The sequence below is a fragment of the Poecilia formosa genome, unplaced genomic scaffold (assembly GCF_000485575.1).
Source record: "Poecilia formosa unplaced genomic scaffold, Poecilia_formosa-5.1.2 Scaffold81, whole genome shotgun sequence".
Taxonomy (NCBI): Eukaryota; Metazoa; Chordata; class Actinopteri; order Cyprinodontiformes; family Poeciliidae; genus Poecilia; species Poecilia formosa.
In genome coordinates this window covers 396,818-423,608 of record NW_006800020.1, presented here as the reverse complement: position 1 = coordinate 423,608, position 26,791 = coordinate 396,818, and the positions used below count along the sequence as shown (strand labels likewise).

General features: G+C 40.2%; 1 protein-coding gene across 2 annotated transcripts in view; it reads right to left on the bottom strand.

Annotated features, from left to right (window-relative positions):
• Positions 1–26,791, bottom strand: part of roraa (RAR-related orphan receptor A, paralog a) — a 222,698-nt gene that overhangs the window by 49,631 nt on the left and 146,276 nt on the right. Inside the window, exon 2 of one of the 2 annotated variants that reach the window (XM_007556758.2) lies at positions 20,236–20,265. In XM_007556758.2, the coding sequence (XP_007556820.1) occupies positions 20,236–20,265 (30 nt within the window). Of the gene's footprint in view, positions 1–1,786; positions 1,964–20,235; positions 20,266–26,791 lie in introns of those variants that run through there. The other variant, XM_007556761.2, reaches the window with a different exon arrangement.

Here is a 26,791-nt window from a genome sequence, read left to right as displayed (position 1 = left end):
ATAAATCATGCTCAGACGGCTCGCTTTTTGAGAAGTCATTTTCCATACACTCTACCTTTTTTTTTTCTACGTTTGCTTCAATCCAAACTATGAATAAAAAGGACACAGGGTCAAAAGGTCTTTTCTCCTGATTTTTATAACCCGCCTCAACACATCTGAGCCTCTCACTTCCTAAATGAATTTCCCTGTCGTTAATTAAAAAATAAAATAAAAGTGATCAGAGGAGCCAGTCACACACATTCCAACAGCTCCAAGATGTGAAAGCAATGTGTTAAAAATTTATGATTTTATCTATTTATTTATTTATTATTTTTTAATGGGACAGTGAGCCATCAATGAAGCAGGTTAGATTATATACAGAGGCTGGTCTCCAGACCCGGCCAGGTTGATGGAAGATTATAGAAGAAATGAAATAAATGGTACAACATGGCAACAAATCAAGCATACCCAACCCAGTCAAACCAAACGGGTGAAAAAAATTAAAATCAAAAGAAAAAAGATCTAAGTTTCTTTTGTCTCTGTCTCTCTTTTTTTGTATGAAGTCCAGATTAGAAGGACAATAACATTAAATTCTAGCAAGGCAAACACTTAAAATAACAATAGAACAAGTGAGAGGAGAAGACAACACATCAAATTATTACTGGAGATTTTTTTGTTCCCCTGACAGCTGCCTTTTCCTCATTAAGATCATTAAAGTGTGCAAATATGAGTGCGCGCTCACATCTTCCACTGCAAAAGAGAATGCATGCACGAAAGTGAAAACATGCGAATAAAGGCATATGCAAGCACGCACGCACGCACGCACGCATGCATGGGAGAGGTGTGCAGCACTGTATGTCTGACAGCACTTTTCGTATCAGTCTGCTGGGATGTGTGCGCACATGTGCGCCTGGATGATGGAGGGAAAGGTGGGAGGAGAGGAGGGGGCGGGGGGCCGGGGGGGTACGAGCTGGGATTATGGGCAGAACGGATGAACGTTCCAGCGGCTGGGAGGACCCATCCTGGTGCTCTCATGACCACACATCTACAACCCGAGAACCCCCCCCCACTCAATCCAACCGTAAAAAAATAGGTCAGTGGAGCAAAGCACACGCACGCGCACGCTGGCATGTATGCACGCACTTGCAGACACGCGCGCCGGTATCAACTCAAAAGAATCACAGTCTGCCATCCGCGCCACTGCCCGCCCCCCACCACCCAAACACGGCCACACACTCTCCTCTGGACTGAAACAACTGGGTTAAGAACGGGATTCAAACGCGCAACCGAAGGTAAAAAAAAAAAAAAAGAAGAAGAAAAAGAAAAAAACACACACAAATACATTAAGTGTAACTTAGTAACTAGCTAAATAAATACAAAATCAAACAAACAGAAAACGGGAAACTTCTGCAGATGAACTCGGCAAGTGTTCTTGACAGACACGAACAGATTACACCGGCGGTGGTTTCCACACACTCGCACGACAGTATAGCAGCGAGAAATCACACACTGTAAACAATCAAGTCAAACCACATTTCGAGAAATATAAAATATTAAAATCTATATTTTACAAATGCATTCGCCAGAGTTTAGAAATTCTATGTCCATGCACAAAAGAAACCTTAAGTTCGACCTTAAGAGGTACTCTCTCTCTCTCACTCTCTCTCTCCTCATGCCCTGCAAACACAACGCACGGAGTTGGCAGGCTGCGAGCAGCGGAGCCTGCACTTCCCTCTACTTGTTACTCCGGCAGCGCAATTAAGCGCGTATGTTTATCTTTATGACACGATCGCCTTCCTTCTCTTACCTTTCATAGCTGAAATCACAAAATACATCATTAAGCTTCGCGTCCATAAGAGAAGAAACTATCAGCAGCGCAAAGCCCTCCACTGCTGTCTCAGCAGCAGCTGGCCAGCAAGCACAGCTCCGTCTCTCAGCCTCCGAGCATGACCACACCAGAATCCATGTGACTGTGACATCAGCGTGCATGTCTGCCTGCTTTCCCCACCCACCCGGCCTTTTGATTGGCACAGCGTGCAGCCAGTAGGGGCGCTGAGAGCTCAGGCAGGGGGAAGCTGGCCCTCTTCCCACTGATTGCAGTCTTGTCTGCCCCAGCTTGCTAGACACAGCACACCCAAACTATCTGCTGCTCTGAGGCTTATCTTTACAGAGAAAGGATAAAGTAAACTCAGATTTTTTTTGATTATCGAAAGAAACCCTAGAGTCTGAGAAAGGTTAAAAGGAAATGTAGATAACAGGGCAGGGGAGGTAGAAGGAAGAAAGAAAGAAACAAATATATGAAGGAGCGGATAAGAGAGGGTGTGTGATTTTTTTTTTTATCTGTGGCTCAGAGATAGAAGTGCTCCTCCTCCCTGCCGGTGGATATGAGTGATCAGTGTGAGGCCAGATGTTTGCTAGCAGCGGTGGGCTCTTTGCAGAGAGAAGACGAGTGGAGCCTCAGCATCTTCCTCTGACCTCTCGGAGGACCCACCCACACCCACACACACGCACGCACCCGCAATCCTCTCTATTAAGCGCACACACTTTTCCCACCAGGTGAGGAAGCGATGATAGTGACGGAACGGTTTGGATGATCCCCTCCGCCCCGCAGCAACCACCTCTCCGTCTTTTCTCCTCCTCGTGTGCCCCTCACTCTCGCCCCCTGCTTTCCATTCCAGTCTCTACCACCCTCCAACCCCCTCTACCCCACCTCTCTTCTCACTCATCCTCTCTCATATGATAATCTGCTCTGACTCCTTACCAGCTGCCTCTCTCTGATACAATATTCTGGTTTTAGTGCAATCCAGCCTTGGCCAATAACCATTTGGCATTTCATGAATAAGCTGGTGCTCATATCATCTTGTCTCAAGACAAACATCACACAGCTCGGGTTTCAGACACAGCAGTATTTCAAAAAGAAAGAAAATGAACCAGAGAAAATATTTCTTTTCTTTTTTTAATGACAGTATAAATATTTGAGATTTGGCAATCTGAATTTTGGAGTTTCCTTTTAATGTTCTAAGCTGTTTCTTGATTTTTATTACACACACTTCTGAGATCAATCTTTACACAAGAATGATGACTCCCCCATATGCCAAATATTGAAATTTCTATTTATTGCCTGTGATGTCGCATCTGAATATCCTACACATGCAAAAACATTTCTTAAAAAAAAAAAAAAAAAAAAAATCACATGCCAGTTCTGCCACATTTATTGGCATCCTCGTTGAAGATATGAAAAGTCTTCAGTGTTGTTTTATAGCAGTCACACAAAAGATGATTTAAGTACATTTACTCAGCGAGGAAAAATCTAACATCAGGAGATAGATTTAAAAAAAAATCATTGGTATAAGTGATTTTTGTTGGAAAAAAATAGCAGTTTACAACCCTGGAACTTTGCAGAGGGAAGAATCAGAGATGACCCAGTCAGACCCTCATGATTAGACCATACATTTTGAATGATAAAGATGAAAGACCCAATCATGCCCCATTTTAGGTTTGCTAGTATAAGCCATTATAGCTGGTTTTTAATTCCAAATCCTTACTCATATATATATCTCAAAACAACCCATTGACATTTAGATGTTAGACGTCCACCTTCCATAGAGCAATTAAAATAAGAAAGAATAACATTACTTTAAATAAAAATTCGAGATTATTTACAATGAATATTGCTTGTAGTTTAAACCAGCTTTTGAAAAATGCCATTCGAGTTGAACTGATTAGAAAGAGTGTAGAGAAAACCAACTTAAAGTGAATCTGCTGTTGTTCATTATTTATTATAAATATTTATATTTAATTATGTGTCTTCTATTCTGTGTCTAATGATTAAATAAAGGGTACTTCTAACCACATAAAAAATTTAAATGAGGACTCAGCAGCTTGCAACATAAATCTTCTCATGACAATGTTTCATTAGGACCTGTATGATCCATTAGAGTAACTAAACACATTAGCTCAGGTTGTGTCAACGCCGGTCTCTTATGACTCAGCACAGTAATGAACAAAAGATCATTCTGAGACTGATGGAGCCAAACGGACCAAAGAGTAAAACGAGAAAGGTCCACAGTAGGCAAACCGTTTAAAAACGGTGTGACTGTGAGAATCAGTTGCTTTGTTTGAAGGTGCGCGTCTCTGTGAGACCTTCAAAGCTCGCCAGATGAGTCAAGACCATGGCCCACGCAGAAACATGTTTAACCGCTGCTGTCTGTGGTCGTGTCTTGAAAACTGGCTGCCGTATCAGTCTTCTACAAAACACGACACGACGCTGCGGAGTGGTTAAACCGGAAGAAGCACACAAACAAACACAAAACAGCACCATAGTAGGAGTTGTATACGGTAGCTAGTTTAAAAACAACATCTGAGAGGAGGATGGGGCTAACATTAGAGTCTGAATGTCAGGAGAGGAGTCAGAATTGTTTTTCATATTATTCCTCTTTTGTCTATATGATCCAGGGGTTTCCGATTCACAAGGATTATGTTTACTAAAGAAATAAGAGGAACTGACAATTTGCTTCATTTTGAATCACACGTTTTTTTTTTTTTTTTTTTTTTTTTCTGATCATCCCTATGTACGGGCAAGATGTACCAGTCGCACTGGCTCTGTTCCAAGAACTCAGAGAGATATATATTTCTGGTTATTATGATGAACGTGGCATACAGGTAATGAAACCTAAAATTCAGTTTCTTAGAAATTGTGAAATTACATAGAGCCAATGAAAATAGATTTGTGTTCCAACATAAGGAATGGGAGAGTTGGAGCCAAATTGCTACTTCAGCTGATAAACCCAGTAAGTTTCCAGCTGTTCTTCGTTAACGTGACATAAATAGGTTCTAATGATTTTCATTCAGTCAGAACTTTACGCTGACTCTAGCCACATGCATCACAGGTGGATTCTAGTAAAGCATTGATTAATGCCTGATTTTAAAATTAGTTAACTGGACTTGTAGCCATTATTTTGTGCCCATGTGGCTGGACACCACACGGCACGATCGAACCCGACTGAACCGTTATTAGCCGATTTCTGTCGGCTAATGTGTCTCTCAGGTTTTGAAAATGGGCCGACAGTCGGGCGACAACTCGTGTAGTGTGAGCTGGACATTACACTAAGGAAATGAGGAAGGGAGGGTCAGTGGAGAGCACCGGAGCTGAGCCTTTTTTCATTCAGTGTCATCAAGAGAAAGAAAAAAGGCAGGAAGAGACGATAAAGCCGATAATTAAAATGAGGTTGATAGGTTTAAATTATCGTGCGGTTAATTGATTTATCGTTTATCGCGACAGGCCTACTTCCAATGCCCATCTTCCCTCAGGACAAATGTTTCCGATTCATTTACCCTCGATCACACTTTTTCTTGAGGGCCCCGCATTACCATTGACACTAAGCCAATATGTCTCTGATGCATGTTCACTGCTGTATTGACTGAGTCACAAAGTGGTCAAATGTGTCTTTAAGAACTGGTCCAGTCATGTGGAGTAATCAAAGGCTTTATTTCAGTCAATAACCCTTTTAATGCCCTTCGGTTTAAACTGGCGAGGCATTAGTAAGAGATTTAAATGTACTGATGATAATATTCCGGGTAAGTTTATTTTTGCATTCAGACTGACTAAATGTCATCTCTCACAGTCTTCCAGGATTAATTCAACCAAATATATTTACTGTAAACAAGTCCTGTGGAATGAAATTCAATTGAAATGTGGTGTTGAACATCCAGTGATGCCCCTGGAGGAGAGAGGAGGATGAGACCCGATAATGGCCTCATTAGCAGTCTGTCAGTAGCCATTCTATGCACAAGCTCTCTGTGCAGCTGATCCACGTTAACTCTTCCTACTCTGGACTCAAAACAGCAGATCTGTTGTCAGCGTGCTTAGTCCCATCTGTGGCCTCTGACCCCCACAGGATAAGCTCTTTCTTACCTGCATATTTTCTTGTTAAAGTATCAGCGATCCGAGCGTTTTATTCCACAGCAGGTCCACCTGGGTGTTTGAAACGGCGCTGACCAGCCTGCAGCGGAGGTCGAATTAACAAGCTCAAACAGGCGCTCCATGAAAACAACACAGATCAATTTAATATAGATGCCAAGGAGCGGAGGGCATAATATCAGAACTATAACACCACCGGCCCACGCCGCACAATCATAAACCAATTTAGGGCCATTTCAGGCAATTTCCTGGAGGCTTCCACTTGTGGGAAGACTTCAATAAATCACACAGACAACAAAGAAAATATCTGTTTCTATGAAAACAGAGGACACTCCTGGGTTATTTCCATGGGTCCGAAGAGGGCTTCGTTTACGAACCACTTTAAGTGCAGAACTGCGGAGGTTTAAAAGCAGTCCACACAGCCTCAGCTGTGCCCATGTTTTATGGTACGTGTAGCTACAGGAGACGCCATTAACTCATTATGACTAATGGATTTTACATGGAGCAGTGCAATTTATCTCATATAAAAATGTAGCAGAAGTGTAAGCATTACACCTTTTAACAGTTTTCATGGTTACACTCAGATCAGATGACTAATAGCTATATAAGCTTCCCTTCATCTTTTATATGCACAGCAGCCCCAGGGCCAGTTCAGAATCGCACTTTTTCTCTCCCCGTCACTAAATGCACAGACACACAATATTTACACAATATTTATAGAATAGCAGGGTCAGAAGAAGGCATATGAAAGCATACCATTTCTAAACAGGTTAGGTGTACACCTGTCAGCTGTCATGTAATCAGAATCAACAACACTGTGCATAGCGATGGTTGACAAGGCTGTAGCCTTTTCTTTCACCGCCAGTTATTTATAGAGCTGAATTTAAATAATTCTCACAGCCCTCCACTGTTTCAAATTCAATTCCATCAATGTATATTCTTTACAGAGAAAAAAACAAAACAAAACAAAAAAAATAATCAAAAAGAAAATACTCATCCCTCCCTCCAATGCCCAAAAAACTCTGTCACTACTGCTACAAAGTCATGACTTTGCATGACCACAACTCTCAGGATCATTTAAGGCAGAACCTTTACCTTTGCTTCATGTCACTTGATCCCTTGAAGATGGAAACATCTGAATAAAAAGCTTCAAAAAATATATGTATAAGGGAGCTGAAATGAAAGTGAAGTGAGGTTCTGTCAAAAGTTATAAGCAGGTAACATTCAAATTCACATTCAAGTCACATGTTAAAACATACCTTTCCAGAACAGCTTTTAATGTCTTTTGTAATGTTCTATGTTAAGTTTTTTCCCCTTTTTTCTTTTGTTTGATGTACTTAGTGTTCTGTTTGTAATTTTACTTGATTCATGTAAAATGTCTGAGTTTATAGAAAACTCAAATTATACGTATCGTTATGATGATAACCAGCAGCTGAGAAGGCTCCTGGTGCCTTCATTAGTACAAGTTCAATTTAGCTAGTTCTTGAGAGAAAGGCTAGTCCAAGTGAAACACAATACCGAAGCGGATTTGTCCTGTTATAGAAAAACTTCAGTTTTAAGAACATGGGATAGTATTTTATCTTATCGAGTTTGCATTAGTTAATTACGTTCAAAGATAAAGTTGATTATTGAATGGAAGAAGGACGTTGTGCGGCAACAATGATCTTCCTGTGTGAAATGTGAAGCATTATTGTTCAGAGTAATTCCCCAATAGAAAAGTAAGGCATGGTAAAAATCTATCAAATTGTGTTTACTTACATCACTAGGCTATCAAATATTGTTTTTCTTATTGTGCAGACATCACTGGGCTACAAAAACACTGACATGATATTACCTGCTGACAATTTATTTACAGAACCTCAATGAATAAATCTTTGACTATCCATTTAGTTCTTTGGCCACACGTTTGTTTCTTGGCACTTCTTAAATATTTCTCATATCCAGTTATTTAAAAAAAAAAAAGAAAAAGAAGCCAGGTAGAGAAGGAACTGGAACCAGCCAGTTTATTTGTATGGCTTATCAGATGTAAAGGCAGTTATAAAGAGTGCTCATTGCCACCGCTTGAGTGTTATCGCAGATGTCACTGAGCAATTTTTCAATAGATCAATAGAAATCAGATTTGACAATGAATTGCGGCACATATCTTTTGTGTAAGGCTGCCCTTGGGGACAGAAAGGGAAAAAGAAACAGGCGGTTAGCGAGAGGGAGAGAGAAGGAGTGAAAGGGAACGAGGAGGGGAGATTATCGCAGGCATGGCAGCCTGTGTGAGAGGCTTAGCTTGGCTAGGCAGGGAGGTGGAACCCTGTGAATTCTAATGAACTGGCAAGACCCCCCCCTCCTCTTCATCCCTCCCTCCAATGCCCAAAAAAAAAAAAAAAAAAAAAAAAGAATTCACTGCGCTTATTGGGCTCTCAAGACGATCAGAATAAACTGATCTTTTTTCCTTCATTCGATGATTGTCAATCATACTAAAAAAAAAAAAAAAAAAAAAAACACCATCCCCATCTTCATTGCAGGAGGATGATAGCAGAGAAGGAGGAGGTGATTAGGGAGGAGCGGCTCCTCTATGGCAAACCAAACAGAGCAGGTCATTTCCCTGTGATAATTATGGCTATAACCAGGCATGAGGGATTGATAATGGACCTGCTTATTCTTCATGTTCTGCGAAGGCAACCACTGTGCCTGTCGGGGCAGGGGAGCATTATGATGTGTCTTTTTTACTGTTAGAGGGGTGACTCTGGTAAGAGTTGCAATGGCTGCTGAAAAGGGCAGCAGGGGAACTTGGCCTTTGAGAGAGAAGTTAACGAATGAACTTCATTATTGAGGAACATACCAGGGAGACCCCCTGGTGTTTGTGATGTATTACCCGGCATCAAACATGTGCACTCCCCCAACATCACTGCCGTTGCACGACATCGGCTCTTGGGGGAGGGGGAGGTACGCGTGTAAACTAAAATAGTTTAACCTTCTGGCTTAAGGCGAGAAGAAAAGAAGACAACAGAGAAGCATGCACATCTGCATCAGAGAAGTTGGTTTCATTTAGAAATCCTGCTTTCAGGCTGAGTAGTTTTACCATTATTCTGGTTCCAAAAACATCTAAGTGAGTAATGAGGCAATGGCTTTTCTGTTACTGCATGGTGAAAACTGTCTTTGCCTAAACTAACACATATTTAATATCTTCTATGTGATTTTAGGGTAAAGCAGGTGGTCCAAAGAGACATTCTTCATCAACACAATCATTTATTAGCTCTATTCAAGCATGAAAGTAACTTTTCCTAAGTTCTAAAAAAGAAAGAAAGAAAAAAAAAAGACGTGACACACAGGAGGGACAAATGTTTTCTTCAAGATTGAGGGAGTTCCTCAGGCTATAAATGTGATGTGCGCCACTTAGCCTCTCCGCACCTTCCCCGCCTCTGCTGGGTCCGGGATTGAGTTTCTCTGCAGTGGACGACGCGACACGAAGGATCTCTTTACCGAGCCTGTTCTCAACACTTTTACTCTTGACTTATGAGGATGCCATGGGTGCAGGGGAGTGATTCATCACCGGATGTGTTCCTCTTGCACCCTCACACATTAGTAATGTGGTCCGCTGAGGAGGAGTCCTGTCATCAGTCTGTACCTGGACCCTCCGAACAAGGTAGGTCAACAGGAGGCAGCAGCGGCTGGCCCACTTTTAGTCTTTCACAGCACCTTTAAGTTTCCAGCAGCTCTGCCACAGCTGAGCCTGACGGGCATGATCAGACCAGCTTGGTCAAGGGGAGACGCTGTGGTAGCAGAGTGAGTGCTTCCTTTGCATTACCTGTGGACTCACACACACACATGGTCGAAGCCAACTTGACAAAAGGTAAACATGTTGGAGAAATATTAACCTATCTTCTACTTATTTATAGTCCATCGTGAAAGTAAATAATACAACATAATAGTTTGTAGCACATAGACTTTTATTTTTAAATTTAATAGACATAATCTGTGTTTTTTACAGGTCACTTCAAAAGGCTTTGAAGGACCAGATTTAACCACAACAAACTTATTCAAGTAGGCGGTGGCCCTGGGTTTCAGCACAAGAGTCTCTAACCTTGTAATTGTTTGGTAGCTGAAGGTCTGACATAAACACACAAATGTTTCTGTCTTATATGAGACTTAACACAAGGTTTAATCAATGTTGATGAATTTAGTTTTTAGCCTTAGAAATTAGAAATCCAAAAAAGGACTGCATGGTGGTTGAGTTGTTAGCACTGTGGCTTTTGATCGGGTCCTTGGTTGGAACCCAGGCTGTGCTTTCTGTGTGTTTGCAAAATAAAATGTATTCATGCATTCTATTTCTATGACAACCTTTAAAAGAACATCTTTGTCTCTGAGGGACACAGGTGCTGCACAAACTGAAGTGACCACAAACGCTTAAACGTTCTTTTTGTCCACAGCATAAGTTAAATGTATTTTTTGTGAATTTTCTGTAAGATTGACTTTTTTCCACCGTGTGCTCAGCTGAACTCAGTATAGCTTTGTGATAGAGAGTTACAACCACTCAGGCATTCAACACCTGTATCGCAATGACTATGAAGCGTACAGTCTTGTGTTGATTTAAAATCCATTTTTAGAAACTAAGAATTTTGCAGAAATTCTATCGCGATTCTTTTATTGCGAAGAAAAAGCGTTCGCTTTCCAGACTAATTATTAAGCATTTTTAAAGACCGACTGATGAGTGAACAGAAATGTCATCTGATGTAGCCTTAACTTTGACAAGTGTTCCCAGGCTTATCTATTTAAAACTGCCAAGGCATGTTTCATCACAAGTCTCTATATCACAGCTCTCCTGTAATAGAGGCGCAACAACGTAATACATGGTTGTCTATTCTTTCACCAACATACAGAGCCAATTTAAGTCAGCAATAAGCCTGTGACCTTAACATTGTGGGTAATGCATGTTTAAATACCCACCTCAGTATTCATGTTTGTCATTTTACTTGTGAAGATTAGGTGTAAAAAGGCTATTTGAAACCAAAACACAGGATTAAGGGATAATGCTGCTCTGTGTCTTGTGAGTCGACCTTGATTCTGTAATCCAGCACAATGCTGGAGAACAGCATACTTCTCGCTCTTGTACATTCAATACTCTCACTGTTGAACAGCTCATTCTGATGTAATTGCGCCTGCATAATGGCAGCATGCTGAAAGAGAAAGTAATCAAAATTAAGAAGAACTTCCTTGTAAAAGCTTTGGAACAGTGGCAGAGTAAGAATACGGTTTGGACAAATAAGAAGATAATTGGCAGCAGGGCTTTAAGAGTGATCAGAAAATAATAGGGTATTAATCTGGTAAGTTAAAGTAAAAAAAAAAAAAAAAAATTGAAGTGTGATAGCAAAACTGAAGGAGCCAACTCTGCAATCATTAGCAGCATTATTTAAGCTTGCAATAATTAACCAGATTGGACACCAATTAGATATGTATAACATCAAATACTCCATTAAGCATAGCATCACCAGAACCCATAACAAACAGCACACATGTTTTTCTTTCTTCTCCATGTATGCAGCGTTCCTTGACTCCACATCTCCCCACCTGTTTTTCCTGTCTTTTCTTTCTTTCTTCCTTCCTTTTACAGCGCCGCACAGACACTGTAAAATGAAAATCTGCCTTTGATGTCTGGGATCTTATAATGCTGAGCAGTAGAAATCCGCATGCCTGTTATCTGAAGAATCTTAATGATGACGGCTAACTTCACAATGGGTTAACCACATCTCTCTGTTCTCAGGCTGCACACCCACAGAAACGCAAATTAATAGCAAGGTGGGGGGAAAAAAAAAGTAAAAAAAAACAAAACCAAAAAAAAACCGCAGCATTCTTCTAATAAAGCAGATTCAACAAAACAGGCACAATGCGATCAGCACAAATGTCAATGTGTAAAATCAACAAAAGGATTTGTGAGCACATCTGCACTCCTCTTTGTAGGCACAACTTCTTTTTCTACTTTAGTTTCTGAGCAGAATTATGCTATTTGTCAGAAAGAGATGATCCGCAGTTCAAATGAACTGACAAAAGAGCAGTTTCCTTTTTTTCTGTTCTTTTATTTTACCCAGAGCACTTTAGTAGTTGTTATTAATTATGCTTACTCAGCAACAAATTTCTTTTTTTTTTTTTTTAAATGTACTTTATTTACTCAGCAGCATTAAAGGAAAAATATATTTTTATTTTTTCTACCCTCTATGAAAGAGACAATTATGAATTGCAACCCACTTATAATGAACTATGTTGAATGTATTGAAGCAAAACCATTTAATAGAATTCTTAGCTACTTAAATAAGTAAGCAGAGGAATTTCTATATGTAGTATATTTTTTATAATTTAGAAAAATTAATTCAGACCTCAAATCACTAAGTGAAACAAACACGTTATATAAGTCAGCAATTTTCAAGCCTTTATTTTTGTTAAGCTGATCTTCTTTCAGATAATTAAAAGCCGACATTTAAGATTAGAATATTATGACAGAAAAAAAATATATATTTTTTTTAAAATAGAAACATGCCCTTAATGAAAACTCTGCATACTTAATAAATTGGTAAAGATTTGAGACCGAGTCCCAGATTTGCACCAGTGAAATTCTACAAAAATGAGGGTGATAAATAGATTTCATATTTGTAAAACAAAAAAGAAAAAAAGAATCAAGAATCATTTCTTTTCCACATACTTCAAAATGATGTGCGCTATTGTGTTGACAACTCACTTAAAGATGCAAAACATACCTTGGATTTTGTGGCGGCAATGGTTCAAAGTTTATAAAAGGTCACTGGAATTAATAGGCAACGTACATGTCTTTATTATAACGATGCTATGAATAATTCAGAGTCTGCTTATGATTGTACACTCTGCACCTTCCTCATCTGGTCGGGATCCTATCTGACTTCTGCCTGTGTCGCCCAGCACAAATCAAAGCTTTCATTATGTGGTGAAACCTCTTGCCCTGTGCTCAATGTTTGCACGCCGAGGGAAAGTGAAGAGGCATCAAAGAAATGGTAAGAGACGAATAACGTCTGTGAAAGCTGGATGATCCTGTGGACAGCACTGCACTAACAGTGGGCACAAGTCACTTCTTCCTTCGCAGACGTCGACGTTTCACCATACTGCTCACTCTCCTTTACCGGAGACGTCCAGCAAAAGAGAAATCGGCCACAGCAGATGGGGCCACTTCCCCGTCTGAGCATTGTATCCTTGTCACATGTCACTTACTCTTGTTCCTGGTCAGACGACACTTCAAAGACGGGGTCTTTGGTTGTGCCAGACACAAAAGGGAAAGACTGAGGGGGAAAAAAGCTGATGAGGTCTCTCTTTGCTCCAGCTTGAAATTCTCTGAAAGACTCAGCACCGAGAGGAGAACCAGATTAAGAACCAACAAAAGCAGAGAAGCCTGAGCCCACAGAAACCTGTCCTGAACCCCTATGGCTCCTTTTCCAGCACCCTAGGCCTCTCGTACGTGATAAAAAGAAAAGCCTTTGGCCACAGAAACCTATGCAGAGAAAGCGCATGTACAAAGGCCATTTCTAATTTCATGAAATGACAGACATAATTCTTTCAGCGAAAGATGAGGACTTGCCACACTGAGTCGGAGAGGAAAAGACATGGCAGTCCAGGAAAAAATGGAGAAAAATTATGCTGGCCTGGTTTACGACAAAAAATAACTCTATTGATTTCCCTTTTACAGTGACTGTCCATTCCTCACTGCTGTGATTGCACTGACCTATTTAAGGGGTGGGGGGAGGCATCATTATAGATTAAACCAAAATGTCCAAAAAGAAAACCCTTCCTCTGTAGAGCAAACAAGTCAAGTAAAATGAAACATAACTTACAGAAAGAGAGCGAGGAGGGAGGTTTTGTCAATTTAAGCTCTCAATGTTGCTGTGGGAAAAGAGGAAACAAGCAGTTCCAGAACCATGCTGAGAACCAAATAACTTTCCCCAGACTGGGAGGTTATGCCTGATGCAGTCATTATCATTGTCACTCTCAACAAAGGGGAAACATTTAAATGGTTATGGTATTACCCAACTAGAATCAACATAATGGCAATTCTGCAATTTTAAAATGTTTATGACAGCAGAATACAGCAAATTAAGAAAAAAATAATAAATCAGCTGTAGCAAATGCTCTGTGTAACACTACAGCACAGTTGAGTGTTGTATGTTTTGTGCTGATGATTCCTTTGTGTCTGCGTGTGCTGCCGCTGTGCCCGCGCGTCCCACTCCACCGTGTCTGCGCTGCGCGTCTCGCTCGAGTATCTCGCTCTGCGCGGCTCAGGGGACTCTGGCTGGCTGATCTTCATTATCAGCCCTAGCTTAACAATGTTCTGGATGCACTTCCCACATGAGTGCAACTAACAAATCCCCAAAGAGCTGAATCAAGGCAACAATGTGATGAAATACCTTCAAACAACGACCGAGCCTGGAACACGGAGCTATGCAGAGACAACTCGCGCTGCCCCTCGGGCGATTCCACAGGAGTGCGCCTGTTGCCAAGCAAAATTACACAGCAACTGGGACGTATTATTCTCCTCAATTGGCAATGTACAGCACCATTAAGGACCATAAATCTCATGTTTGATTAACTGGAAAATCACAGATGCCGTTCAACAGTTTCATTCAAAACAACCAGATAATGTGTGTAATGTTTTTAAGAGCCTGTGACATGTTGAAGTTCATCATCTTAATTTGAAGGTCTTCATTAACACACTATACGTTGCAAAGGATTCATGCCCACTAAACTTTTTTGGATTTTGTGTGAATCAGAGCAAAGTAGAACAGGAAGGATACCTTGTTTTCATATCTAAAAATCTAAAGTGCATGCTGCCATCACCCCTTTGCTCTAATACCCCTTAAAACAGCCAATGAAACCAACATAGCTGTTAGTTGTGAACTCCAGCAACATGGTCTTCATGCATGAGTGGCAAGATGAAAGTCAGTCCCAGTTTGAAGCGTCTTTCAAGTCTTGGAGGGAACACAGGAAACGTCTAGAAGAAAACACTCTGGCAAGAGACTAAAGCTGAACTTTTCAATGATATACAGATTCCTATATGTGATAGAAAACAACAAATCACCCTGAAAATACCACAGCCACCATGGAGCATGCAGGATATGGGTATAGGGCACTGTATACTAATGCACTACATGGATTGTGTTTGTAGAACATTATGAAAATCATGTATCAGTTTCCTAACACAATAAAAATATGCACTTCCACTATGTAAAAAAAAAAAAAAAAAACAATAGAAAAAAACCCCCCAAAACATCATACTGAGATGCATAAGAAAGAGAAAGCTTTGATTCCACCAAAGTTGTTCAGACAATTCTTATATACTCTTGAGAGAAAATATCTCCCTTCACTGTAAAATTTGCGCTCTGTACCTTTGCAGACATGGAAAACTACAGAAAACTACAGAAAACAAACAAGCAAGAAACAAGCATCACACTAAGTTTTGGTAAAAAAAACAATACAAAAAAAACCCCTTAGTATCCGCTATAGGGGTGAAGAAGTTGCTTCAAATAGGTAAACACTGTCATTGTGCCTTGTAAACACAAAGTCTAATTTGGATAAATGAGACATTTTCAAAAACGTCTCTGATGTTTCAAACTAATGTTCTGTAATGACAAAAAGTCAAAAGGAGAAAATTAATTCAACTGAACCAAATCATGAAGTACATAGTACAAACTCAGACTTTTCGACTTTAATTTCGCCCCATTGAGTACAGTACCTTTTCTGTAACTCTAAATGCTCTCTATTCCTTAAGCAGCACAGAAGAATCTAATTAATCTGTGTCTTTGAAAAACAAAAGAGTTTGACTGTACCACAAGTATGGGAGTGCACGTCACAGACCAGAGAAACTCAATACACACTGAAAGCAAATAAATGATGCTGCAGGAAAAGGGCCATGTTTCTCAATCAGTGCAATGTCTGTTACCTCAATGGAGATAAATTTTGCAAAGGGTGGAAAGAAATTGGGGCTGTCTAAAAATGCATCTTTAAAGTGAGGAGAGAGGAAACCTCATCTGTCTGGACTCCTCCTCCGTCCCACAGTTGCATTTGTACTGCTGCCTCCCTCTGGCCAACTCGGTTGTCAGTTTCATCCCAAACATATACCACTTATCTTAAAATAAGAGGCAAATAATGCAAACAGCTGTTAGAGATTGTGAAATAAAATATAATAAAAAGAGACATTATTGGTAATGAAGCTTTTTGCTGGTTACATTATTCTGGAATTATTTTAACTAACAAAACAACTTTCTTGAACTGGAGACCTTTAAGGAGATGAGCTGTGCTGTTGCACAATTTAGCTTTATAGTAAACTATTTTACTTTCCTTGTTTTTTGACACATTTCTGCAGCTTTTTAATGATAAATATGTAGAGATTTTCTAACAAATTGACTGGTGACTGCAGCTGGATGATTCTGAGATTAGCCAGTCTTAACAGTTGGTGCTGACAACAACACCCTTCAGTGTGGATGCAGAAACTGTATAGGGATGAATCTGGAAGTGAGCTATTTGCAGTATCAGAGGGGCTTAGACAGAGGAAGCACATATATCTCTACTATAGGAAAATATTTTAACAACACATAGAGGCATGTCTGCTAATTTACCTTTCACTTTGAGTTCATCTCATATATTCTCACATTCAACTTGATTTCTTTTTAACAATATTTGGGCTTGGAACCACATAAGATCTGTTTTTTTAACCTTAATTTTTGGGATGTAACTAAACAATTTTGAAAAATATTACAAAAGAAAAAAAAAATCTCATGTTCTGTATTAAAACTCTGGGGTAGAAGTTTTGAATATTTAGGAGATATTTTATTCTTTGGCCTACAAAGAAAAAAAAATGTGACTAAATTCTGTACAGTCCATCTCTAAAAATATGAATCTCCCTATTTCTGTATTTTGCTTCAAATCGTCAACAATCAATGTAATGCACATATGCAGCTGCAGAATAGTGAGAGGGTTAGTTAATCAGACGATCTGCTCTGCTCGACACAGAGCATCCTGGCTACATGTCACATAACACGTACTTGTGTGCGTGTAGGGGTGTGTGTGTGTGTGTGTGTGTGCATGCGTGTGTGTGCCCGTGTGCATTGGCTAGTTTTCTGCAATTCGAGCTGTGAGACAGAGTCCCAGACTGCTGATGGGAGATTAGAGGTGAGACGTCTAATCTCAGTGTAATCAGGCGCTGCATCTGAGCCTTCGCTCCACACCAACAGGTCCAAACAGAAACTCATCTCACAGAAAACATGGCCCTGATGAGGTAGAAGATGGTTATGGGGAGTATCTGGTGTCCACCATCAAAGTCAGAAAAAAAAAAAAAAAGACCAGCAGGTAAAATTAAATTATTTTTTGCTCTCATGTCTTCTAGGCTCAGGCTGTTTTGACAGAAACGAGTCCATAGAACAGAGCATGTGGTAAAACTGCCAAGGACATGCTCAGGAAAACCACAGCTGACTTCTTGATGAGAATTAAAGCCCGGTGGTTGAAAAAAAAAAAAAAAGCGTTGAAGATGGCCTTTTCCTTTTCAGGGAGGGAAAAATGAAAGACGGGCAGAAAAATAAGAAGAAAGTAGTGTCTCAAGTAACACCAAGACAACTAATATAAAAAGACTACACAAAAAGTGGACATTATTACAGCCACTGGAGCAAAAATAAGTATCTGTTTTCATCTAGGACACTTCACCTTCTGATGGCTCAATGATTAGTGAATTTGGGTAGATGGAGGAGAGGGAAGGAGAGGAGAAGAGGCTGCCAGTGAACAGCTGCCCCTGTAATTTATATTGATGAGGGGACTGGCATGGCGGGGAGCTTCCAGCAGTTTGATCACTCAGGCAGAGTGGAGAGTCAGCGAGACACGACCCATCCCTGTGGTTTAGGTTGGACTGGGGAGACCTCTTAAAAAACACACACACACACACACACACAAACCTGTACTTTCATATAGTGGCTTGCGAGAGAGTTCGTACTCTGTGAACTTTTTCACATTTTTTCATGTTACACACTCAAAGTTTGATCTATTTTAATGGGATTTTAGACCAACGTGGAGTAGCACATAACTGCAGTGAAATGAACTACGTTTCATTTTTCAAACTTTTTCGCAAATAAAAATCTGAAAACTATGGCATGTCTTCGTATTCAGATTAGTCTACTCTGATGCCCCAAAATAAATACTAGAGCAACCGATTGCCTTCGGGAGGAGCAACGTGCAACTGCAAATCTACCGCGACGAGGCGGTCAGCCTAGAGTGGGCAGCTGAGAAAGAAGAACATAAATTACCAGGGTAACCAAGGGGCCCATGGTAACTCCTGAGGATCTTTAATCATCGACATGCTCATGGAAAACGATGTTGACAGTACAACTTCAAAATATGCACTTCACAAATCTAATCTTTCTGGAAGAGCACAAAGAACAAAGCTGCGAGAAGTCCAGTTCACATTGTACTGCGAGGTCCAAGGTTGTCCATTGTGACAAAAGTTAGAGGTGCATACGTACACAAGTCGCTTAGTAACCACTTCCAATTCATACCTACGGTTTGTCTGTCAAATAAAATCCCAATAATGTAAATTCTAGTTTCTGGATGTAATTGTGAAAAAAATAAACAAATAAAATAAAAAGAAGCCAAGGGTAATGAATCCTTTTGCAAGCTGCTGCAGAAACACAAGCAAGCAAGACAGCCAAGCTCAAATTTCGAGTGTCAGCGTCATCCAGTAAATCAAGTAACCCAATGTTTTCCCTCCAAGAACAGAAATAGATCCACTAACTGGCTATAACCATGCAGGGCAGAGACATCTCCCTCATTATTACTCCACCAGCCATATAATCACCGGGCTCTTCCTTTACAACCTCAATGACCATTAACTGGCCCTTGAACTTCTTCTTCTGAGCACACAGCCCTGATGAGGCGCTACAGCCGCTTCCTGTCTGTGAGGCAGAGCAATCAACTACTTGTTAAGGGGATTTACTTTGATTTCCTCACACAGTTAAGATTTGAATATTTCTAACTGAAATGAGACGATAAAGTCCAGTTTCAGCCGAGGGCTTTTAAACTCAACACTCCTAAATCATGCTCTTTGATTTGGGTCCTTCTTTTTTCCCCATCCGCGTAGAGGTGCTTAGAGTAGAACTAATTAAGTTGGTGGGACGAGGGAACTGTGGGTTAAAATGTGTGTTCCTCTCGACATTAAAGATATTCTGACCCAAACACACATTCGCACGCAAAAAGATAAAATTATGGTAGTGCCTCCGGACAAGCAAATAGCTTAACACATGATCATCCTGTTATTTTGACGGCGCTGTCTGAGCAAGGTGGAGCTGTCTAGCTTGAAGACCATATCCTTTGCCCCGCTGTCTGATGTAACACAGAGCTGGGGTGTTTTACGCTCACAGTCTAAAACACTCCGACCGCTCTTACAAAAAGCCCCTCTGGCTCCCCCCTCTCCACAAGTTTCATCAGAGTGATCAGAGCAAAAGAATAGCCTTCAGGGCTGGTTTCTTCCTTTCACACAGAGGGATACGAACGCACACATAAGCCTTTCAGCTGCATACACAGACACACTTCAGAACAGCCCCCCACTCCCTCCAAAAAAAAAAATATTTTTACATGCGTTTTCAATTGCACTTCACACATGTCAAAATACAGTGCAAATCTCCTGGAGATTATTGATTCCTGCAGGTTTGGCTGCTCATCAATTCTTAACGTGCAGAGCGAAATTGAAAAGCTGAGCTCCACAGTATTACCGTGGAGCTCGCAGAAGCCTTGCATGTTAGATTAGAGACACGTGTCAACGCCTGTCCCGATATCTTTCAATTTTTGCCGATATGATCTGTATTGAAGAACACAGAATTCTGGTAGTTAGTGCAGCCTCAGAGGTTACAAACCACCACACAACACCACATCCTTGTTGTTCAGCTGCAAGGCCTTGCAGAAAACAAAGAGATGCTTCACCACACTGTCTGCTTCAAATGTGCATGATTGTCTAGCAAGTCACAAGACTGCACAGCATTTTAATTTCCTCTCTGGGGTTATCATACTCTTTACAGTACGGAACAGGAGAGATACAAAGGGGTGAGAGCGGATTGGATGTGAGCACGGAACTGTTCTGTGTCAGGGAAAAATGACAAAATGAGGAGCTGTGAAACAAATGTGACTTTATCACCTGTCTATACGAGAAACAAAGTTTTTTTCCCCTCCATTTAATGAGTTTCGTATAAAGCTACATCCCCAACAACTCAGAACTTTACTTAAAAATTCTGAGTTGTTAGTGGATAACAACTCAGAATTGTTATCTCTAACTAAGAAATGATTGGGATCATACTTACAAGTGTGTGTCTTCTTTGTTACCGAGATACCTGTAAAGATAAAACAACAGCACATTAAAACCGACAGCCATCAATACAAAAGGCACACCAATGTGATTTTAAATGACACTGAGTTATTTTTTTTTTTTACATTTTTTGGTATCATTACAACCAGAAATTTAAATCTTATTTCAATTGCATTTTATGTGAGTGATCAACACAGAGTGGAGTAAAATTGTTTGAAAAAAAGAAAAAGACATATGCTTGTCAAAATGTCCCTTTGATAAGCAAAATAACCTTCATATAAAACAAAGGTGTAGAACAGTGGTCCCCGAACTACGGCCCGCGGGCTGGACCAGGCCCGCCTCCGCATTTGGTCCGGCCCCCTGAACAATACCAGAGAGCATTTAGATTTTTTTCATATACCGTATTTTCCGGACTATAAGCCGCTACTTTTTTCCTAAGCTTTGAACCTTGCGGCTCATAGCCCGGTGCAGTTTATATGTGGATTTTTCTTCAACCACCAGGGGGCTCTTTAGCAGGAAGTGAATCGTTGGAAGTCAAAATTGGAAATAAAAGAAGAAAGCGCCCATTAAAACGGAATTAAGTTTTAATAGGGAATCGAAATTTGAGAATGTTGTTGATCAGTTAAATAGCATTGAGGGGAAAAAGAAGATTTTTGGTTTTTTAAATAATACTGGAATCATTATGAGAACTTGAAGTATAGATATTAGGATCCAGTAGATGGCAGTAGTGCAACAATAATTGATGCAAGCTGCCGTTGAAATCTGAAGAAGAAGAAGAAGAAGAAAGTGCCCATTTTCATTTAGCACATGCTAGTAGCAGACGCGAAGGATCAGCATTTTTTACTGTTACAGTTACCGTTCAGAAACTGCCGTATTCAGTTCAGTTAAATCTAAACTTGGCAAATTTTTCTTTTTCAACCGTAATAAATGTGATATTCGATTGACCTGTTATGACTCAAATTTTGGGTGTCCGCCCCTCTGCTGCTGCTGCATCGTTGTGGAAAACCTGGAGCGGCAGAGATATCTGAGGCTTATAATCCGGAAAATACGGTATTTATTTCATAAATAGTGTTATTTCCTGGATTTTTTCTGTGAAGAACCCAGAGAGGGTTATTTTATTGTGCTTTCTGGAAAACAAGAAATTTTTACATTTAGGCACTCCTGGAATCGTCACACTTTTTCGGTTACAAACTGACTCCGGCCCCCCACCAGAGAAGGGAAAAGTTATGTGGCCCTCACAGGGAAAAGTTTGGGGACCCCTGGTGTGGAAGGTGAACTTTTACGCCAGTCTATAGTCTTTTTCAGCTTATCCTATGATTTCCCTGTATTTAACTACACTCATCTCCCCATCAACTCCCATCAACTTCCTTGTTCCTTCTAAAAATAAAACAGCATGATGCTGCCACTACCATGTTTCACATCGAGGGTGACTCACTGAGGAAGAAGTGCTGAGTTAGTGTTCTGCAAGCAGAGCAAAATGTTCTGTTTTCTGACCAAAACCCCCTTCAAGCACATGTCGACTGCGTGACTTTTCGAAGTTTGCGGCAAGCTTCTCTTCGCCTCTCTTCTATAAAGGCCTGATTTGCAGAGTGCCTGAGTAATAGTTGTCCTGTTTCCAGATTATTCCACCTGAGCTGCACTTCTCTACTGCTCCTCCAGAGTTACCTCAGATGTATTTGCTGCTTCTGTTGTTAATGATACAGTTTCACCCACGATCTGTCTTTTGTGTTTCCTGGTTTCACGATGCTACTCTCTTAAAAAAAAAGAAGAAAAAAAACAGTTGGAATTATATAAAGCATAAAATAATAATTGGGTGACATCTGAAAGCAATGGTGGCACTGTATTTTATTTAGTGGCACTGAAGTAAAGAGGACTGAACAAAATATATGGAACACTTTCCAGACTTTAATTTTTTCAAAAAAATATTTAAGATAACACAGTATTTTCCTTCTATGTCAATTAGCCAGTGCATTTTATCAGTCTATCATGTAGTCCAAATAAATGCATGTTAGTTTTCTGTTGTAACCTGACCAAATGGAAAAATCTTCAAGTGGAACAAATATTTCTGCATGTATATTGGCTGGTTTCTCTCTTAGAGTTTTACTACATCGAAAAAAAAAAAAAAAAGTCAGAAGATGGTTATGCCTCTATGTTCTGCAGGCAGAAAAGGAAATTTAAATATAAATAATAAACAACATTTGGAATACTAATGTGCCGAGTACTGATTGGGTCTGAACAAATGAGTAATCCTGAGGGCCTACGGGGATGTAGGCAAGTTGACCTCTGTGTCAGAAAATCCTCCAATCTAAGCAGGTTACATAGGAATTAAAAATACCTGGGTTTTTTTTCTTAAAGCCAGGTAACTTGATAGTAAATATCCGTCATTGTAACACCATGTAGAATTAAGAAATATAAACTATAAATATATATTTACAATGTCTTTGGGGGGGGTCAACCCATTGAGCAGCTACTTTGGATTTCACTGTGGCTCCTCCTGTCTGAAACATCGGTCTAACGCCCCAGGAGCCTGGCACAGACAAACGCGGAGCCAGCCGAGGTCCCCCGCGGCTCCGTTGCACGCTCATGCTACGCAGGACAGAGAGCACACTAATAGATCCCACTTGTCATGCGGAAGCAATGGCTAATTTTTCTACAGCTTGCGTTTGAAACTCAGGGGACGGCAAGTTGACATGATTCAATAACTCGCAGAAGAAGAAGGAGGAAAATAAAAATAAAAAAAAATAAAAAAAACTGCCTGGCCGGAGATAACAACACTTCAAACATGTTGGAGGAGGGAACGAGTCAAAGAGCAACGAGGGGGAAAACAAATAAGCCCTTCAGTCTTTTATAGACATACACAAACCTACAAATGATATCAACTCCACTGAGCAGAAAGAAGGGGGGTGATGGTGGGGGTGGGCATTCACCTAGGGGCTGGCAGTCTGTGATGTAGCTCCAGCATTGTTCTTGTGCTCAGGGCAAACAGCTACAGCTTGGTTTAACTGTGGCTTTATGCAAGGAAAAAGTAAACTGAAATGTTGCCTTAAAACAACACTTTAGTCAAATAACATGGAAGTCAGTTTAATCTGATGTTGAATTAAAAACAAGCAGCGTTGAGGTGCAGCACAACAAGACAAGGGAAAAAAAAAAAAAATCTAACGGTTTCTGTTTCGAGGTAACATTTTCTTAGACCACAGCTGGTGTGCTCAGTGGAAACTGAGTTACACAGAAATAGGCTGACTTTTCCTGGATTTTTGTCAGACCTCTTGCAAACTCAAGAAGAAAAAAACCCCCAACATCCTCAGTTTTAAAAAGAAGCATAATCTTGTTCAAATGTAAATAATGGGCGAAAGCTGCAAAACAGTGTGACACGCTCTTTTATTGTCTAATGAGAAACCTCACAGCTGCTAGCATATCTTTGTTTTGTCGAATGTTTTCATCGTAGAGGAAATGAACAGCAGTTGTGTGAGGGCGTGTACAGTGCAAATGTTCTTGCCCATCATTAGCCACACAGACCACACTCTCACACACTGCTACCTGTCAGACGGTGATTCATCCTTCAGTTATATGCTTTCACTACAATGAAAGATGCAGGTTTGTCTGTGTAAATAAACTCATGTCCACAAAGGTATTTAATGTGGCTTATTTGCTTACTTCCTGTAAAGGAACTTTAATACAATGTTACATTTAGTGAGCCCTTAGGGTGCAACAGCAGACTATAGTATGCATGGTAACAAAAGGCTCAATAGACTACATATTTAGGAGAAAAGATGGTAGAAAATATGATGAAAAAGATGGAAACATGAACAAGTGCATAAAAGTAGTAAACACACTTAATAGCATTGTTTTTATTCAACTTTTTATTACTGTAACTCTGCTGCAAGAATTAGTAGTGTCAAAATACTGCACTTTTAAAAGTGAGCTGCTTATTGGACTCTAAATTACTAATACCAACATTGTTACACTTCTTCCATTATAGAAGAGTCTAATTGAAAATGTACACATATTGCAGGTTAATTTTGTTATATAAATATGAATTAAATGAAGTAGTCCTCTGAATACCAACTTATGTACCAGCATATAAAATATATCACGACTGACTGGGATGTGTACGTTGATACTCCTTTTGATCTCAGGATTATTTATTGCTGTTGGCTCCAGATGGCCAAAAACTGGGAAACTGGAAAACAGACTTTTGTCCATTCTGCTAATCTTACATTGATTAGAAGAAGTTTTACTGGAAAATGATAGAGCCGATTTAACTGAATGCTTTAAAATCATAACGACATGTATTTTATGCCGTTTCCATTTCATTTACTTATTTTTAGAAATCTGGTGGTAAATTTTGGGTCAAATATCAAATATGAGGCTGTCTCTATTTTCACTTTGCGTTTTAATTGTGTAACTTTGTCTATTGTGGTTTCATGATATGTAATAAGCTTTATCTCATATTTCTTATAGCTTCTGTGGCATTAGTGTTGTATATTCAGAAAGACATGCAGCAAAGGTCCAGAAGTTTGTGTGCACACTTTCCTTTCCATTTAAAAAAAAAAAGTTTTTGTACACTGCTTTCATACAGTTTTTGTTGAAAAAAAAAAAAAAAAACATTTTAGGAATCTGTGTTCAAGTTAGAAAATAAAGAAAAATATTTATCAGCTACTCACTTTGCAAATACCACTATAGATTTTTGTGCTAGAAACCATATTAGTACTGTAGCTATTTTTATGGTTTACTTTGCATCACTCAGTCTTTGTCTCTATTTTTTTTAAAACCTTTGAATGTAAATTAAAGACATTAAGTGTATCAGTGTGTCAAATAAAAGTATTGTTTTAGGAGAATCTCTGGCCTAGCACGGCTTTAGTCATACCCATCATCTTTTAGGTTTTAATTCAATTCAAATTCAAGTCCAAAACGACTTCATTGATCCCAAACGTAAATTAAATGTAGTTGTAGCTCATTTGATTAAAGATTTATAGAAGACGGCGAAGGCTGTGGGAAAGATTTTCTGTATCAGTATTATAACAAACTTGAAGAAGCCTTCGACTGAACTGATGTTCAAATCAATATCATTACAAACTGGTGCACGATAGGTACTGGAACATTTTAGAATGATGTCTGACACATACACAATAGAACAGACTGATTTAAAAATAAATTAAAAAAAAACACTGTCCAGTTTTAAAAACGTAGCATGTGCCCAAATATTTTGCACACAGGTTTATAGAACCTTCTTTTCTGAGACTTTCAAAATACATCAAGCTGAAGAATACATAAAAAGCTTTTACAACAATAGTTCTTGTTGTAACTAGTGTTACAAGTAGAACCATAGTTTTACTATAGTTTTCCTAGAACTATGGTTCTAGGAGGCAGTAATGCAGTTCTGCACCAAATCTCTTGTAGCCTGTTGCCATGCAGGTTTGAAGGAGTAGGAGGGGTGGTAAGAAGGCCCGCTTCACCCTCTATGTGTCATTTAGATTTCCGTGATTGGAGGTGGGAAGGAGAGGAGGCCACAAAAGCCAATGAATGAGTCAGGCGGTGAGAAAGAAGAAGTCTGCTCTGGGCACTGACATTGGCGACGCCTGCCAACTCGTGTCTTCTCTGCTGGATGGCAGGTTCAGAGGTCATTCTGGAGGTGAAGCTCTCCTTGGCTGACAAACAAGCTGCCATAAACATGTTTATATCTTGAGGAATGCCTCTTGTAAATATGCGTTCATCCTGGGCAGTAATAGTGTAGCAAGTTAAAAGACAAACCTGCATTCAGTCTTTATGAAGTTGAAGCTGAATACTAAAACTCTACATTAACATTTCGTCACAGTGGAGGGAGGGCCAGTTGTCACTGCACGGCCTTTGATCAGTTATATTCTCTCTTGCATGTGTAAACAATTCAGCAAGTGTTCTCATGAGACATGAAGGGAGAGAAGTACTATGCAGGCAACTGGAGGTTAACCTCTACCACATCCAGCTGCAGGGGGGGCCACACATCCTGTAAACATGCCATTTAGACTGGAGGAGAGTCAGAGTGAGGTTTGGCAGCCACACTGCTGCAGCCGGCTGTGAAGCACAATGCCATCGCAGACGCCTCAAAGTGACAGCGCTGTAATGAAGTCTGAGGCCCACGGCAGGCTGTACGTCATAATTTCAGGTTCCTTAAAGCCTGACAGGGAATGATTATCATGGATGGTTATTGTCACCCTGCCTCCCTGGTAGACGATGCGTGCTCTGGGGTTGTTGCACCGTGACATTCAAAGTTACAGTCTCCTTCATATAATGGAGCTGTCCTCTCAGCGCGCTAATGGGAGCGATCCATTTAACCTGTGCCAGAAACACACAGACGAGGAAGTTCCTAATGCGAGGCCTCTCCCGTGGGGACGTCACACTCCCCCCCTGGCTGCTCCCTTCCTGCTGCTTGATTCATTGACTGGCGCTCCTCACTTATCCTCATTCACTGTTCAGTCTGGGGAGACATGGAAGGCTTGCTTCCCGCCGCCTGCTCCACATGCCATCACTGCACGCCCACCGCACACAAGGACATAACCAGACCCAATTCAGGG